The sequence below is a fragment of the Carassius carassius genome, chromosome 23, assembly GCF_963082965.1.
Source record: "Carassius carassius chromosome 23, fCarCar2.1, whole genome shotgun sequence".
Taxonomy (NCBI): Eukaryota; Metazoa; Chordata; class Actinopteri; order Cypriniformes; family Cyprinidae; genus Carassius; species Carassius carassius.
The window spans coordinates 20,432,730-20,450,068 of NC_081777.1; the positions used below are offsets into that span (position 1 = coordinate 20,432,730).

At 40.8% G+C, this 17,339-nt stretch overlaps 1 protein-coding gene across 3 annotated transcripts in view; it reads right to left on the bottom strand.

Moving 5' to 3' along the window:
- LOC132101453 (guanine nucleotide-binding protein G(o) subunit alpha) overlaps positions 1-17,339 on the bottom strand; it is an 87,948-nt gene that overhangs the window by 16,636 nt on the left and 53,973 nt on the right. For all 3 annotated transcript variants that reach the window (XM_059506439.1, XM_059506441.1, XM_059506440.1), the window contains exon 4: positions 2,993-3,153. In XM_059506439.1, coding sequence (XP_059362422.1) covers positions 2,993-3,153 — 161 coding nt within the window. The remainder of the gene's footprint in view (positions 1-2,992; positions 3,154-17,339) is intronic.

The following is a 17,339-nucleotide window of genomic DNA, read 5'->3' on the forward strand; positions in this document are numbered from 1 at the left end:
TGGAAAGTCAACGAAATAAGGGAGACTTGACCTCTGGAATTAGCATACTGTTGCTTTAAGGGATAGTTCACCCCAAAAAATGGACATTTTGAGTCCTTTTTGCAAATCTATAAGGTTTTGGTTGCCATATATATCTATAATGGGGAAAATAAACCATCAGCAACTCTCATTGTTGAGAAACTTTCTTGACAATGACAAATATATGTGAGTATACAAGTCATTTCGATTGCTACAGAAAAATCAGTAAAGAAAACACTATTAAAAAAGTGAGAATAAGTGAACAATAACCTACATCTTCTGAAGGCAAAACCACTGAAGGTTCATCCGAAAGATTAAACTTTCATCACAGAATGTCATCATACTGTCTGAGACTTCAATTAGAACAGAGTTACCCTATTTTTGCTCTGTAAACGTCAAGAAAGAAGGTGCAGAACTGATCTATCTGTCTAGATAGCAAGTTTCAGTTCTGGGCATCAGAAGTAGGCCTGCACAATTAATCGAATTTCTAATTACAATTATGTATGCCTCAATTACGTAATCGTTCAAAGTCCACTTACTGTATGTTATTCTGCATGCTTAAGATGTGTTTTTTTTCCTACATGTTATATTAAGGGGTTTTCTCATTATTTTAATTTAAGTTTTAGTATAACATTATAATACCATATATATTTTTGCTTTTTATGATTTAATGAAGGAACCAATCCGATATATAGTTGATATCTGAGGCGTAATACTATAGAAAAGCACCAAAACTTCTTCAGTTAGAGTTTTTTCAGCTTGTTTATATATATATATATATATATATATATATATATATATATATATATATATATATATGGCATGCAGTTGCATAAAACAATGGTTTAAACATTATTCTATGTAAATTGTGATAATCGCAATTAATAATTGCAAGTACGATTCTTGTCATAATTGTGCAGCCCTATTCAGAAGGCATCAGAATTCTGACATGTTTCTTATTACCTTAAGTGGAACATGCTTCTCGTTAATACCATTCATAAAAAAATAAAAAAAATGAAGAACTGAAATTAGCAGACCAACAATTGAAAAGAGGAAGACAAAAAGAAAAAAGAAAACTGATCAGCAACAAAGCTGAGAGGACAAGAGGAAGATGACTGGAGAGGTGAGGAATGATTGCAGTGTGGAAGAGGAGGAGCTTTTAAAAGGCTGGACAAGAGTGGATAAACTCCTCTATGGCACCATAAAGTGTGCAGTATCAGAGTTACACAGTAAAGAGTGGTGAGTGTGAGAGACGGAGAGAGGAAGGACAGAAATAGTGGAAGAAGTTCAGATAATGATGGAAGTTTTCCAGAGAGCAAATGACTGAGGGCCAGACCAATCCTGTTTCAGCATCTCACTCTGGGAAAGACCACTGCGCCTCAGTCTAAATGTCCTGAAATGTCTCCTGATATTTAAGTTGCCGTCCTTTAGGGAGAAGAAAGACAAGCCTACAGCCTAAAGACACGTGGAAGCCAGTATGCTGTACACTGTAAACCGCCGGTATGGATAAACAGCCCAAAGGAAATTATTTCAAACTATTTTCTTTAGTCAGTGACTGGCGTAAAACACTGGCTTAGACCTACACGCTGTACCTGTCAAGCTGGCCATGTCTTAAGTGTAAACACACACACACACACACACACACACACAAATAAAACCTAAGAAACATAAACAAAGGTGCACAGCTGAATCTAGAGCAAAACTACGTAGAAATATTTGAAGCATGTGTTTGCAGTTTGCAATCGGAGTTAAATGTGATAAAGGAATAAAACAAAATTAAAAAAAGACTCTAAAGAGAATTTACTATATACTATATACTGTGACATAAAAAAACATTGACCAATATTAAACTTCATCATAGAATAATAATAAAATAATAAAACAATAATATTAACATATAAAAAGGTATAAAAATCAATCTAAAATATAATTATTTTAAGATAAAGTACATTTAAGGAGAAAATATAATTAATTAGTAAACAATGTGATTTAATGGGTTATATTATGACTAACAGGGTTATCTGAATAAAGACAGTAAGCAGACTGTTTGATCTAATGAAGGTTATGAATGGAAAAGGCCTTTTTCATGTAAATATGTACAGTATGTTGTGCATTCACAGCACTCTACTGATATTAAATTATTCCAGAAGAATTGCAGCATTTTAAATATTAGCAAGGTTATTGAACATGTAAAAAAAATACAACAACTGAATGTGCTAATATATATATATATATATAAAAAAGACTATAAAACAGTAAATAACGGTCAGCCATACAGCGTTGAATATCCTTCAGCTATCTTTCACAAAATAAATAAACCCTAAGATTAAATATGTTGTCCTTGTACCATTTGATAGTTCTGTTTTTATAACTTGATGACACACTACTGGCAACTGTTTGTCTTACTGATCACTGAAAAAAGGCAGAACATTTATGCAAAACATGGTAATGTTTATATGCAAAGAATGAAGAAGAAAAAACTCTCTCGAAGAGACTTGTCCACCCTAAACAGTCCTTCCCCTCCCAACATTTGCCTCATAGCAACATAATCTATGTTGTCAATATGTGAGCAAGTAATTTGTCTTTATCTAAACCCCACTTCCAACAAGGACAGGCTTCTCAAACTATTACAGTAAACCACAACATCAGAAATATAATGGCACACATCGTCTAGCAACTCGAGACCTTTCATCAGCGCATACTGTAATTGCATCTGTAAATTCACTTCAGAATGACATTTTGCTGAGCTCCAGTAATGCTCTAAAAGCAACCAGTTCAAACAAGCATGGAAATAAAGATTATACTTATGCTGTAGACACATTAAATTTACAGTGCATAAAATATATGCCCCGTGGATAGTTCTCTTAAATGAACTGGACTGCAGTGTGATAGTCAATGATATCATAAAAGATTGCTATATTTAGGCAGAATGCTCTTAATGAAGCATAAAGCACTAATGGTGGGCCATACTCACTATTGGGCGGAGTCATTGAGCTGATACTCGCGGGCACGGCTGAAGCACTCCTGGATGCCTGAGTCAGACCACAGGTGGATCATGGCGGACAACAGCTCTGGAGAGTAGGGCTCGGTATCCTCCATACGGCTCACAACGTCGCAGACCATCTTAGCATCAGCCTGTTAAAAGCAAACACACATACAGAACATCCTCAGTGTGATGAGGAGACTTGCAAACCGAAAAAGTCCTAATTGTGCAAATATTGCAATAAATTGCAATTAAAAGGATGACACTTAAATATAAACTCAAACATTTCATGTCATTTTCTCAAAGACCAAATCGTCTGGGCATTTTTTTAGCTCTTTCCTCTTCAGGGTTGTTGACAATGACAGTTCAACAAAACAACTAAAAGACATTCATTTTGCAATTTCCAGTGGCATGTGCAACAGCATCCGTTGGTTCAACTTTATGCAAATAAGCAGTGATGCATTGTGGGAATGCCCGCTAGCAACTGGCAACACTGAGACTCCTGCAGACCTGCAGCAGTTTCTTCACAGACAGTGTGATTGTGGCTTTACTGTGTTAACAGTTGACTCATCTGTGCCTTTTATATTCTTTCCAAAGAATTTTAGCAGAAACATAGGAGACAAAATTAACTGATTGGCTACTTTAATGAAAATTATTACAAATATTTTGACTTGTTTTCCAGTGAACATGCTTGTTTGCTCACAAAATGTAGGTATATACTTAAAACATTTATAAAAGCTTTTGCTCCTTAAAAAATGGATCTTGTTTTTAAGATGTTTAAGCTATTTTTACAGACAATCAATAAAAAATAAAAAAAGAAGAAAAAAAAAACAGATTAAGAAAAAGACATCCTGGTTAATTTTGAAAAAAATTACTGCATTGAAAGGATGACTGAAAGATGCAATTACACATTGTACTGCTGGCACTAAATCTTTTATATAGTCCTCTCTATAAGCTGGCTCTTGCTATAGAAAAAAAAAAACCCTTTGGTCGGTTATCTATGGTATAACAACTTTGGGTTCTACAAACTTGTGCAAGGGCACTATATATATATATTTTTTTTTTTTAATTCATTATAAATAGATTCACATCCAATATATAAATACATAGACAATATATACACACAACATCCTGTTTCACTCTTCCCTCCCTGTTACTTCCTCGGTCCTCCTCCTATGATATCACTCCCTTTAACAAACACATTTAAAATGCTTGATTCAACAACACAAGCCAAAAGAGGAGAGCGTGAGAAATGGACTGGATGAGTGGAGTGAAAACAAAAGACCAATGTTAAATAGAGAGTGGAAGAGAAGATGGGGGTCAGTTCAAGAAGGCCGGTCTTGCACCCTCTCCATTATCTGCTGTGAGAGAGAGTGTTCACACACTAAAAGGAGTGAAATGTGGGGGCCTGGGAACTAAAATGAGGGGGGGGGCAAAGCATGGATGTCGCTAATTAATCCATAATTAATGCAAATGCTATTTTGTGAAGTTTTTCTATTGGGAAGATATATTCCTCTCCACTGAGAAAAATTGATGCATCTTCCGTATGACTTGTCAATAGGGACAGATATTGCTGCCATCTCTATGGTGATGCAGCAGGGGCAGCATCAGCAGCAGGAGGCCTTATGATTGGCTGAGGAAGCCTCCCTTTCCTTCTCCCCTAGCGAGTGTGACCTTTGAGAGCAAGTCCTCTGAACTCAGCATGGCTGAACCTTCTGGAGTCCTTATAACTAACACACACACACATCATACTGTATTTAATCCTAATAGATGATTCTATCAGGTTTTTTTTTTTTTTTTTTTACAGGGAATTATGGGACATCAAACTGGTCCACCGGCTCTTTGAGCCTTTATAGTGGCTAATGCCTCAGTCCCAGAGCTGGAGGTTTGCAATGGGAACATTTCTGCCATGCATTTTTCTTTGATTAAAAAGCAGCAAGAATAAAACTGACAGATTCAGCAGACACACCTGTTTTCCTTTCTCTCTGTGCATTTCTTGCAGGTGGGTTTGTCTCTAGTGTCACAACGCTGGTCACGCCTCTCATTCTTCATTTGATCTTTCTACCTGTGCTTAAGGTTTTTTGTTTTGTTTTTTGGCATGTGGCACTGAAGGAGCATGTGATTCCTGAGTGATTGCCTATTGAATTTAGATCAGGCTCATAGAGACACATAATAGCTATTCATTATGGCCTTGGCACAGACTGAAGAGAATGGACCAATCTTCATCAGCATTCATTTATTAGAGGAAACAGCGCGAGGAGAGAACTCAACACGCTGTAGATTTGAATCGTAGATCAGTCAGTAGTCCAGCGTGACAGACATTATCCTTGCAGACGCCCTGACACTGCACCTGTTTATGAGCACAGCTATCGTAAGAGTGACGTAAGAAGGCACTGTGAACTCATCATAACGCATATACAACAGAACTGTCATTTGACAGTAAATACTGGATTCCTCAGTGTATTATTAGGTCTTTGTATCACTCTTGTTGATTGTTAAGGGCGACACTGGTTGAGGCAACACAGTGGTGTCTGTGTCTGGTATTGTTAATGCAATATGCAATAATACAGTCTAGCACAGTAGTATAGTGTCTACAGTCTGGCTAGGTATCGGCAATTACCTCATGATATGTTACATCTCACAACATGATTAATTATAAGACATCTTAACAGGATCACAGCTGAGAGATGCTCAATACTGTATATCCTCAAGTGAATTTGCGTATTTGCTTTTGCAGTATTTAAACTGTACGAAATTATAGTAATGCATAAACAAAAATAAATTATTGACATATTGTTAATATATTCACAAGGATTTGTTATAAATCTATACAGTATGGCCTGCAAAGCCCTAATACAGGCCTTTCTCATATAATGTGAAGTGAAGGTCAAGTGTAATATGGCATAATCAATCTAGTCATCTTGAATCAGTTGGCTTCTACAGGAGAGTAACCTCAGGAGCCCAAAGGGCTGTGGTCTAATAATCTATCACTGACGATGGCAACTTTTCTCTTCAAACTAGCACAGAGGAAAAGAGATGCTCCACCTTGCTGAAGATATATAGACCCTGCTCAAGTACTTTATCAAAGGCAATGACACATCGCCCTAGACATGGATTTAAACTACAAATCATCTTTTCAAGGTTACAACCACAGGCATGTGGTGGACTTCTTAAGTAAGGAGACTGCGAGGTCATTTAAAAAAAAAAAAAAGATTTTTAGAGGTAGTGTGAGTGGTAGGATTGCTAACTCAGTAACCATCTTATTTTTGTGTAATTGAGAATCTGTGGAACTTCACATTCTTCACATTCTTTTCACATTATGGATGTGCTTTAATTAGAAAACAGGATGGCGAACTATATAGTGATGACATCTCTAATTCATCTTTCACTGACACTGAAAAAGACAAAAGATTCATGGACTCCATTGATTTTTCTTGGTACTTACCAGACTGCAAACAGTGCGGTTTTATCTGAAGCCCCTTTCACACTGCACGTCGGACCCGGCATATTGCCGGAACATTGCCGGGTCGCATTCTGTGTGAAAGCAAACACGTCCCGGGATTGATTCCGGCATTGAACTCGGGTCGGGGACCTAGTAACATTGCTGGGTTCAACCCGGGACGAGTGCTGTGTGAACAAAAGACAGATCTAATGCCGTGTCTAAGTGATGAAGCGCGTTATCGCACGACTCTTTTACCAGCTGTTTTGAAGGAAGATCAACGTTCGAGACAAACTGTGCAAACTGTAATGAAGCAGAGATCAGTTAGTTCCTCACTTTCCGCACTGACGGCGAGATCGTTCGCTTGCTTCAGTGAAAGTATAACGTGCCTAACGTTTTCGACTCGTACATTACACGTCACGCCCTGATGTCACCTGTCATTACGGGATCTTTACGGGTTGTGTGTGAAAGCACGCACATATCCCGGGTAATCACTGGCAGTGTGAAAGTGCAAAATCTAGCGACCCGGGAACAACTGCCGGAACACTTTACCCGTGTATTTGCTGGAATGGCAGTGTGAAAGGGGCTATAGTGAAATATACATAAAGAACAACCCAACCATAGAGGATGCCTGGGTAACTTTACAAAATGAGAAAATGCTTAAAGCATCCTTATGACCTTCAGGTAGTGTACAGTATGGACCTAGCAACCCCAAGATTACGGGTTTGATACCCAGGGAATTTATAAATGTATAAAGTGTATATAAACTTGATCTATATAATCATGTTAATATTTAAGGAATTTGGTGTTTGTGTCCATGTAAACTAGTCTTTAGTTTATCAAAGCATCCTTTTTGCCTCTGGGGTAGCTGTGGCCTAATGGTTAGAGAGTTGGACTTGTAACCTGAAGGTCACAAGTTCGAGTCTTGGTGCTGGTAGTAGCTGTAGGTGGGGGGGGTAAATGAACAGCACTCTCTTCCACCCTCAATACACATAGCTGAAGTGACCTTGAACAAGGCACTGACCCCCCAGTTGCTCCCTGGGCGCTGGATCTATAGCTGCCCACTGCTCCGGGTGTGTATTCACTTCTGACTGCTGTGTGTGCACTTGGATGGGTTAAATGTAGAGCACCAATTCCGAGTATGGGTTACATCACTTTTCACTCTAGTGCACAGCAAGGTCATGGGTTTGATTCCAAGGGAATTCATAAACATTCATTTGTATAAAAACTTGATGTTTATAATCATGTTAATATATTTAAAGAATTTGGTGTTTGGGTCTATGTGAACTAGCCTTTAGTTTACCAAAGTATCCTTATGGCCTCTAGTAGTGCACAGCATAGCTCTAGTGAATCCAAGGTTATGGGTTCAATTCCTACGGAATCCATAAACAGAGTTTGTATATAAAACTTGATGTATTTAATCATGTTAACATATTTAAGAAAGTTGGTTTGTTGTTGAACTAGCCTTTTAGTTTTCCAAAGCATCCTTTTGACCTTCAAGTACTGTACAGTATGGCACTAGCAAGCCCCAGGTTATGTGTTCGATTCCCAGGGATAATTATCTCGCTTTGCTTAAGTGAGTCTGCCAAATGCATGAATATAAATAAATTGAAAAAAGAACAAAAAGGTCAAATGGCCTGTATTTAGAACAGAGTTAGAGAAAACACACAAGCCCAAAAAAGGAAGGCTAAAATTACAGAGGCAAACCCACTATTTCATCAAGCAGTTAGAGATTAAAGACTACGTCTCTATGGCAGAGAGGGAAAGCCCATGACAGAAATTAGATGATGTACATGACTGACGCTGTATGTTCCACAGAATGGCACGCTATGCAGTGATGACCATTCATCTCCTGCCTTTATTATCTCAAGACAGTGAGATGATCATATTATCATCAAAATAGACAGACACATGCAGACCAGCATCATTAAGCAGCTGCTGAGTTCGCCTGGTTCACACAATAAGAAAGTCACATCAGGAGAGAGTGTCGTACGGCTCTGCCGCATGAAAACACAGAAAGAGGACTGTTTGTCACATGGGTCAGGTCTTGCTGAGGCCTGCACTGACTAATACTATAGTCCTCAGGGAGACTGAATATGACACCAGCAGGATGACAAACTACTGACTCATAAAGATGAGATGATTGAATCTGATGTACAAGAAGAAAACTGTTACTAACAAGCATCCTACTGGACATCTACAATACACTGTAGCTTCATTCTAAAAAAAAATACTTATTACAATAATATACTTTGTAGAATATACTTCAGTGCAAAATTAATTTTACATTTTCATAGCATGTTAACTGCAGTTAAATGAAAACATCTTATACATTCAATTTCTAATACAAGCATTTATCTTAACTTTAGAGTGTTTTCTAACCCACTAATGTAGGACTAATTGAAGATAAATTACTACTTTGAAAAATGTAAAGCGTGCTGTATAATGCACTGACAGGATTTAATGTAATTTATATTGAAACTTGTATTATATGTAAACTTTAAAGGGATAGTTCACACAAAAATGAAAATTATTCCATGATTTGCTTACCCTCAAACCATCCTATGTGTATATGACTTTCTTCTTTCAGATGAATACAATCAGAGTTATATTAAAAGATTTCCTGGCTGAAAGAATAAAGTCATATACACCTTGGATGGCTTGAGGGTAAGCAAATCATGGGGTAATTTTAATTTTTGGGTAAAATATTGCTTTAAATGTAATATCAATTATTATTAGGCTACCGAAATATTAGCTTAGCAACATGCTAACATCAAACTCTACTGAAATCAACTGCTAGTGGCTTCTTGTGTCACTATTCACAGAGTCGCTGATTTAGGAGGTTCTATGGCAGAGTAGTCAGTTTTTGGGGCAGTCATGGCCTAATGGATAAAGAGTTTAACTTGTAATCCGAAGGCCGTGGGTAGAGTCTTAAGGCCAGCAGGAATTGTCCGTGGAGGGAAACCCTCAATAGCACAACTGAGGTGAGACCCTTGAGCAAGGCACCGAACCCCCAACTGCTTCCAAGGCGTTACAACATTGGCTGCACTTGAATGTGTTAAATGCAGAGCACGAAAATTGGGTCACCATACTTGGTCACACGTCACTACACACTTTCAGACTTCCATTATGCTGCCTATGTAGGCAGGATATACATGCAGGTCACTAGGATTTGGAATAGCGCTACAAATTATATGCATACTATATTACTCAAATGATATAGTGTGAATTATGTAATAAGCTTGCCTTGAACATGATGTGTGTGGGAACTTGGATCAAAACCACATAAATCTTGCTAATTAAGCTTGCAGGATATTTCCCACAATTCCAAAGCAGCCATGTCAAAGGAGTTCTGTCAATATAAAAAATGGTATCTTAACATAAACGGCCTCCTATTAATGCTCATCTACATTACAATGACCCAGCTGATGAAGACCACTACTATGGTGGGTGTTTAAGCTAAACAGAATTTGTGCAGAGAAAAGGGTCTTCCTTTGGTCATGCTCAGCATCTGAGATAATAGCGGCAAGGATGAAACAGCAAAAGAAAGATTGCTGCTATGCTGCTGTCCTCGTTACTTTCATCCCCTGCCCTAACATCTTTTGCTCTTTCGCTCACTTCACATTTGTTATGTCACACTAATATGTAAGCAGTCTGGATGATGGGAAAGTGTTTGTCTTTTGTCGAGATGATGCAAAATCGAGGCAGCAAAGAACTTGACTCAATCTGCTTTCGACTCGCCCCTTTAAACTCCGTCCCGTGATTATCATCTCTCTCTTTCCTTTCATAGGTCCCCTCCCTTTCGCTCCACTCCTCCGCATCATGTGACAGTCATCTCCAGTTACTATGGTTACCAGGCCTGTCTTAGGGAATGTGATTGCAGATTTGCGGTTGTCTCTTTTGTTTTCTCTGTATCTTAACCTCCCCACCCACTTTCTCACTTTATCTCCTCCCTTCTCTCTTTCTCTCATCTCCATCTCTCTTTATTTTCCTCCCATAGCAGCTGTTGAATTATTGATTTGATGAAATATTTAGCTGTTATTCTGTTCTCCTGCTGAAGGCTCCAGTTGTGGCCTAGTTGTAGGAGGTCCTGAAAGCCCAGAGCAGAGACCACACCTCTGTCAATCTATTAACTGACACGGACACACGTCATTGAGGAGGCCACACCCACCTGGCGCTATAAACCAGCCGAAAGCTTTCTCTCTTACATCAACATCATTCACGTCAAGTAATAATAATAATAATAATAATTCATTACATTTATATAGTGCTTTTCTAGGCACTCAAAGCGCTTACATTGTCAGGGGTTATCTCCTCATCCACCACCAGTTTCATTTCATGCCATGTAGTTATTGAAGGAAATCAATGCTCCAAAAGCAATAAGGCCATTTTGAGATCAATTTCCTTTTTTCTTTCATTAAGTGGCATCCACAAACCACTAATCCATCTCTGTGACTGGCTAATGTCTAGAGCTGTAGCTATCGAATATTTTAGTAATCGAGTATTCTACCAAAAATTCCATCGATTAATCGAGTAATCGGATAAAATGTATTTTTGCTTAATTAAAGTGCAATATTAATAATGCAAGAGAAAATAAGACTCCTGGGTCTCTTAAAATTAACAACTAAGTTTCCTTTTTTTTTAAAAAAAAAAAGTAGGGCGTTTCAGCCCTACTAATGTCTGTCTGCTGAGTATGAAAGGCTATCGGACTTTTCAGTGCCATGTCCATACTAGAATAAATATATAACAATACCTTTCTCCTATATCAGTATTACTGAATGCTACTACCAAATGCTGTAACAAAACAATTGATAATTATTTACGATAATTACATTAATATACATTTATATAATTGTTTAATTTTAACTCACTTTACTTTTGTATTTGTTTAATTATTGAATATTTGATCTTAATATTTGATGCTGTTAGATACATGAAATACATCTAGCCCTGTTATTTATTTGGTTCACTTAATCTATTGCTAATAAGTTCCCCTGGTTTTGTATTTTGTTACTGACCGGAAAAAAAATGTACACAGATTTAATAATTACGTACATTTAATATATTTATTAGGGGTGACCTCGATTAGTCAAAGATTAAATGCTTTGATAGGAGGAGCCTGATTCGACTACCAATCTCACAGTCGAATATTCGCGGGGTGTTATGATCATGCCATTTTGGCTATATGGTGTAGCTCAAATGTCTGATTTCACATAGAACTACTGGTTTTAAGTTAATGTACAGCCTATTAAAATAATGCTGTAAATAAGAACTTCAAAAGAAAGAAGCTTCAAATAAATATTGTAACGTGCGTGAATAAATCCAACCACCCCTATAGATTTAAGTTTCACTTTCCATAATCTGTGACCGACAGAGGAGGATCATGATTTAAAACTTTATAATAATATTAACTTTATAAGTAATATTAATGTTATGTTGTATAAACAACAAGGCATATTTTATATGAGAAATGATGAGTTAAATCCCATTGATTTAAAATCTGCTGCTTCATTCTACTGGTCATCTTCAGCGCGTGCAGCTGAAAAAAGAAATGCAGAACATGAATAACGCCTCAAGGTTACGTATGTAACCCTAGTTCCTTGAAGGAACGAGACGCTGCGTCTAGCGCTTTGGGGAACGTCCCTGACGAGACCGACTCTGAATATCGTGTGCAATCCGTCCATCGGAAAGGCGTGACGTCACGGGCGGGGTGACGTAGCGACCAGGAAGCTATAAAAGCACGTGCCGTGCAGCTGGCCTCAGCTTCGAGTAGGGAAGCAAGCGCCGGCAGGGGTGCCGGGAGTATGGCTTCGCGACGCAGCGTCTCGTTCCTTCAAGGAACTAGGGTTACATACGTAACCTTGACGCGTTCCTTTTCAGGAACTCGAGCTGCGTCTAGTGCTTTGGGGAACGATGTGCCAACGCTGCCAGACTTCCAAATCCCTGCCTAGTGTGTATCCGAAGAGCACAGCTAAGACGAGAGAACAGAAGAGCCCGGCCTGGCTCGCTTGTCAAGATTGTAAAATCGGACAAATGTGGAGGGCGTGGACCACCCCGCAGCGTTGCAGATGTCCAAGAGGGACACACCTGCTGAGAAGGCCTTAGAGGCCGCCATACCCCGAGTATAGTGAGCCTTGGCCCCCAAAGGAGGGGGAAGACCAGAGGACTCATAGGAGACGTTGATAGCCTCGACTATCCAACGACTAAGGGTCTGCTTGGTGGCAGGAGAACCCTTGTTAGAAGGACCATAGCAAACAAGCAGTTGGTCGGATTTTCTCCACAGGGCAGCTCTGTGGACGTATGCGTCCAGTGCTCGCACTGGACACATACAGTTTAGCTTCTCTTGGTCTGGCTCCCGAAAGGGAGGAGGACAGAAGGCCTGCAGTACGATAGGTTGTGGTGTGACAGAGGGAACCTTCGGAACATAACCCGCTCGAGGGTGTAAGAATGCTTTGGCCATACCAGGGGCAAAGTCTAGGTAGGTAGGGGCCACCGAGAGGACCTGGAGATCTCCAACTCTCTTTAGAGAGGTGATTGCCAGTAACAGGGCAGTTTTAATCGTTAGATGTCTGTCTGAGATGTCTTGAATTGGCTCGAATGGAGCTTTACAAAGAGCCTCTAGCACCACAACCAAATCCCAGGGGGGAACACGGGATCGTACTGGAGGTCTCAGCCTCAGCGCACCGCGGATGAAACGTGTAACTATGGGGTGCCTACCCACTGACTGATCATTGAAAGGGACATGGAAAGCAGCTATGGCCGCCACGTACACCTTTAAGGTGGAGTGGGATAACCCCGCAGAGAGCCTGGCTTGTAAAAACTCCAGAACTGTACCAACTGGGCAGTTTGCTGGGTCAAGCTGGCGGTCTCTGCGCCATGAAGTGAAGCTTCCACTTCAGGGCGTACAGTTTCCTCGTAGAGGGAGCCCTGGATTGGAGAAGGGTCTCAACAACCTCGGTTGAGAGACCAGCTGCTAAGAGTTGTTCCCCCTCAGGGGCCACACCCACAGCTTCCACCACTCCGGGCGAGGGTGAATTATCGTGCGCCTGTGTAGGTCTGTCCTGATCGGTATCTCCCACGGAGAGCCGTCGAGGAGCGAGACTAGATCTGAGAACCATGCTCGGCCCGGCCAGAACGGGGCTACTAATAACAGACGGACCCCGTCCTGGCGTACTCTCACCAGAACTCCCGGGAGCAGAGCGATAGGGGGAAAAGTGTACAGACGAAGCCTCGGGCCAGGTCTGTACCATAGCGTCCAGTCCCAGAGGAGCTGGACGAACTAGAGAGAACCAGAGGGGACATTGCGATGTCTCCTGAGTCGCAAAGAGGTCCACCTGGGCTGCCAAATACTCTCCATATCTGCTTCACCACCTCGGGGTGAAGCATCCATTCCCCGGGCCTCGGCCCCTGCCTCGACAGTATGTCTGCTCCCACATTCAATCTCCCAGGAATATACACTGCTCTGATCGAGAGGAGTTTGCCCTGGGACCACAGAAGGATCTGGTGTGCCAGCTTGTACAAGGGGCACGAACGCAGACCCCCTGGTGATTGATATAAGAGACCACTGATGTGTTGTCGGTGCGCACCAACACATGGTGACCTCTCAGGTCTGGGAGGAAATATTTCAATGCTCGATAGACTGCTAGCATCTCTAGGCAATTGATGTGCCACGTCAGATGACGACCACTCCACAGACCGCGGGCAGGGTGGCCACTCATGACCGCACCCCAACCGGTGAGGGACACTTCTGTCGCTAGCGTTACACGGCGACGAGGAACTCCCAGCACCAGGCCCTGATTCAAGAACCAAGGTTTCTTCAACATGTCTAAGGTACGAAGGCACCACGCTGCTAGCTAATGTACTAAGGGAATCAGTCTCTCGAGACTGATCTCTGGAGTAAGAGGCCCCCGAAGGGGAGGCGAGCACCCCAGCTCCGCTACGCTCACGGGCGGAAATAACTGAGTAGTGCTCGCTGGAGGCCGCTGCACCCTGAAACTCCGGCAGGGTTGGCAGACCCACCTCCCGAGGGCACTGAGGTGAGACGGGCACCGTGTAATGAGGTGGACACCTCTCTACCGCAGTAGGGGCTGCCCTCTGTAGTCGTGACTGTTTGTACGCGGAGGGGGCTGCTCCCGCCCAGCAGTCCCTCCAGTACATCTAACTTCATGAATCAAATAACTGTCATTATATTCCTCAGAATTTAATGAAATCAAACAATCAGACAAGTAAATACGGTCTGGATTGTGATACAATACACATTGAAGTGATATATTGAACTTCTCGAAGTTAGATAACAGTAATTAGATTCCTCAGAATCTAATGCAATCCAAATTCCTCAGAATTTAGTGAAATTAAACAATCAGACAAGTAAACACGGTAAACATGATAAAGTACACATATAGTGATTGAACCAACTCCTGCTTATTAAATGGAGTTAAAATAACCAGACACGCGGTCGGGTATGGAAAAATTCACATCAAAACTGAAAATGATGTAATACACGCATTGCCTCGACAGCGCGCGAATAGCTTAGTCACACAAACAATATTAATCCCCTCAGAGATTAAATAGCTGCTCACTAACGCTGCCCGTATAATGACACTGTTTGTTTTATACTGTGCTTATGCAACTTTGTTTGTGCAACTACAAGCTCGCCGACGCCCTCCGTGTCAATCTCCTTGGAGAAAGAAAGGCAGAGCGTCAAGCCCGACGCTCGGGGGGAAGAGCCGAAGCTCGGGCTTCCAAACCCCGGAATCAGGCAGATCTGGTGGGTATGGTAGGAGATAAGGGCGTGCCCGTCTCCATACCTTCCAGCAGATCGATCTGCGAACCCAACGAATGCAGGCGCGGCTTCGCCTCGGCGAAAGCGGAACCGGCATCGCGAGGAACGCTTGCGAAGGCTCACTTCTCGAAGAGAGCCCTGCGGGATCGAAGCGTCCGCATTGGCATTCGTTCACAATGCGGGCAGTCGGCCCCCTCGAGAGCCGACTCAGCGTGCTTCGATCCCAGGCAAGCCACGCACAAACTGTGTGTATCCCCACTCGTAATGTAGCGAGGGCAGGGAGGAACACACAATCTATAACGTGGCTTGGAATCGCCCTTCATATGTTAGGTCTTTTGCTTTTGTTTTGGCATATTGAGCTGTTTTAGCGATCTATTTAATGGCTAAGGGACAGACAACAATAAATAGGACCAACAGGACAGACTTTTGACATGCACACACAGAGCGCTTGCTGACAGATTCGAAGCTGAAGCCAGCTGCACGGCACGTGCTTTTATAGCTTCCTGGTCGCTACGTCACCCCGCCCGTGACGTCACGCCTTTCCGATGGACGGATTGCACACGATATTCAGAGTCAGTCTCGTCAGGGACGTACCCCAAAGCGCTAGACGCAGCTCGAGTTCCTGAAAAGGAACTACTGTCATATACATAATGTTATAATGAGAGCACTATTGTAAATAAAATTTGTGGATTCGTAGGTTTCGCTGATGTTTAATGTTAACTATCTTTTAATCAATACATAAAACATTATTTAGGGTTTGTATCTGCAAAACCATTCCTTTCAAAAAATTTTCAGTGTGTTAATATAATAATGAATATCGAATGTCTGACTTTACTCTTGGTAATGTATTTTGCCCCTCCCCTAAAACATATGATGATTCGACTGTCAGTTGAATATTGGCAAGATTCGAAAATTCCGATTCGACTATGAAAATCGTTAGTCGGGGACACTCCTAATGTATTAATATTTATATTTTCATATAAAGTGGTGTGCTCAAAGCATACGATATATTACGTTATATATCAATTAAAATAATAAAATATACAAATATATTTAACATATATATTTAAATATTTAACATTTATATTAATATTTATGTTTTAGAAAGTAACGTGTTCATAGCATATTGCTTTTTTTCATAGTGCTGAAACTGATATTGAGTTGAAGTTTGGTACCATGGTACTTTGGTACCCCTGAAGTAAAGACACATTAATACCATGTCAGCATGACCTAGCCATGCTCTCCTGGAGAATAAAGCAGAGCCAAAAAGCATTTGAAAGGGAAGGTGTGCTCTTCCATTACTGAGGCATCAACATCAAAATGTCTCGGTTTCTGTTCCCGTGTTTCTCTTTCCCCTCTGTGTCATCATGGTTCTTCAGTAACTCAAAGAAAGAGAGAAAGTGACAGGCAAGAAAATCTGGGTCAGACTGCCCCTCCCTCTGCTCTATGACCTGCCCTTACAAAACTCTTCCTGAAGTGGAGCACACCAACGCACTCATCACACACTGGGGAATTCTCTGTTGGGATTTACGGAGGAATAATTACATTCACATTAATAATTACATGCTAAACCCAGCCCCCACCTTCCATCAGAAGCACTTATTTGATTAATGTCAGGTTTGAAAGAAAAAAAATGGATTGGTTATGACAGGAAAAAACTGTCTGGTTAAAGGAATAGTTCACCCACTCATTTGTTATTTTCTTACCTTCGTGTAGTTCCAAAACTGTATGTAGTATTAAGGTATTAAACTGAAACATTTGTTTAGGGATCATAAGAGTTCGACTCGCAGACTCTATGATCATGTCATAATGGTTCTTGATGAATCAGACTGATACATTTGTTTAGGTATTGTACTGACCGATTCATTCATGGATCACACTGAACAAATTGTACATGAACTCACAGACGTACACTGATGAATAGTAACATTGGATTATTGGTTGAACTATCCATTTAACTTGCTTATGTTTTCTTTTTCTTCTCTGCCGATTTTCACACACTTTCTCTATCACAGGAATACTGACAGAGACAAGATGGAACTGTCTTTTTCTGCACCCTCTCTTTCTCCACATGCCCGCAGGTTTGTATGGAGTCTGCTGAGGCCTGGCATTTATTA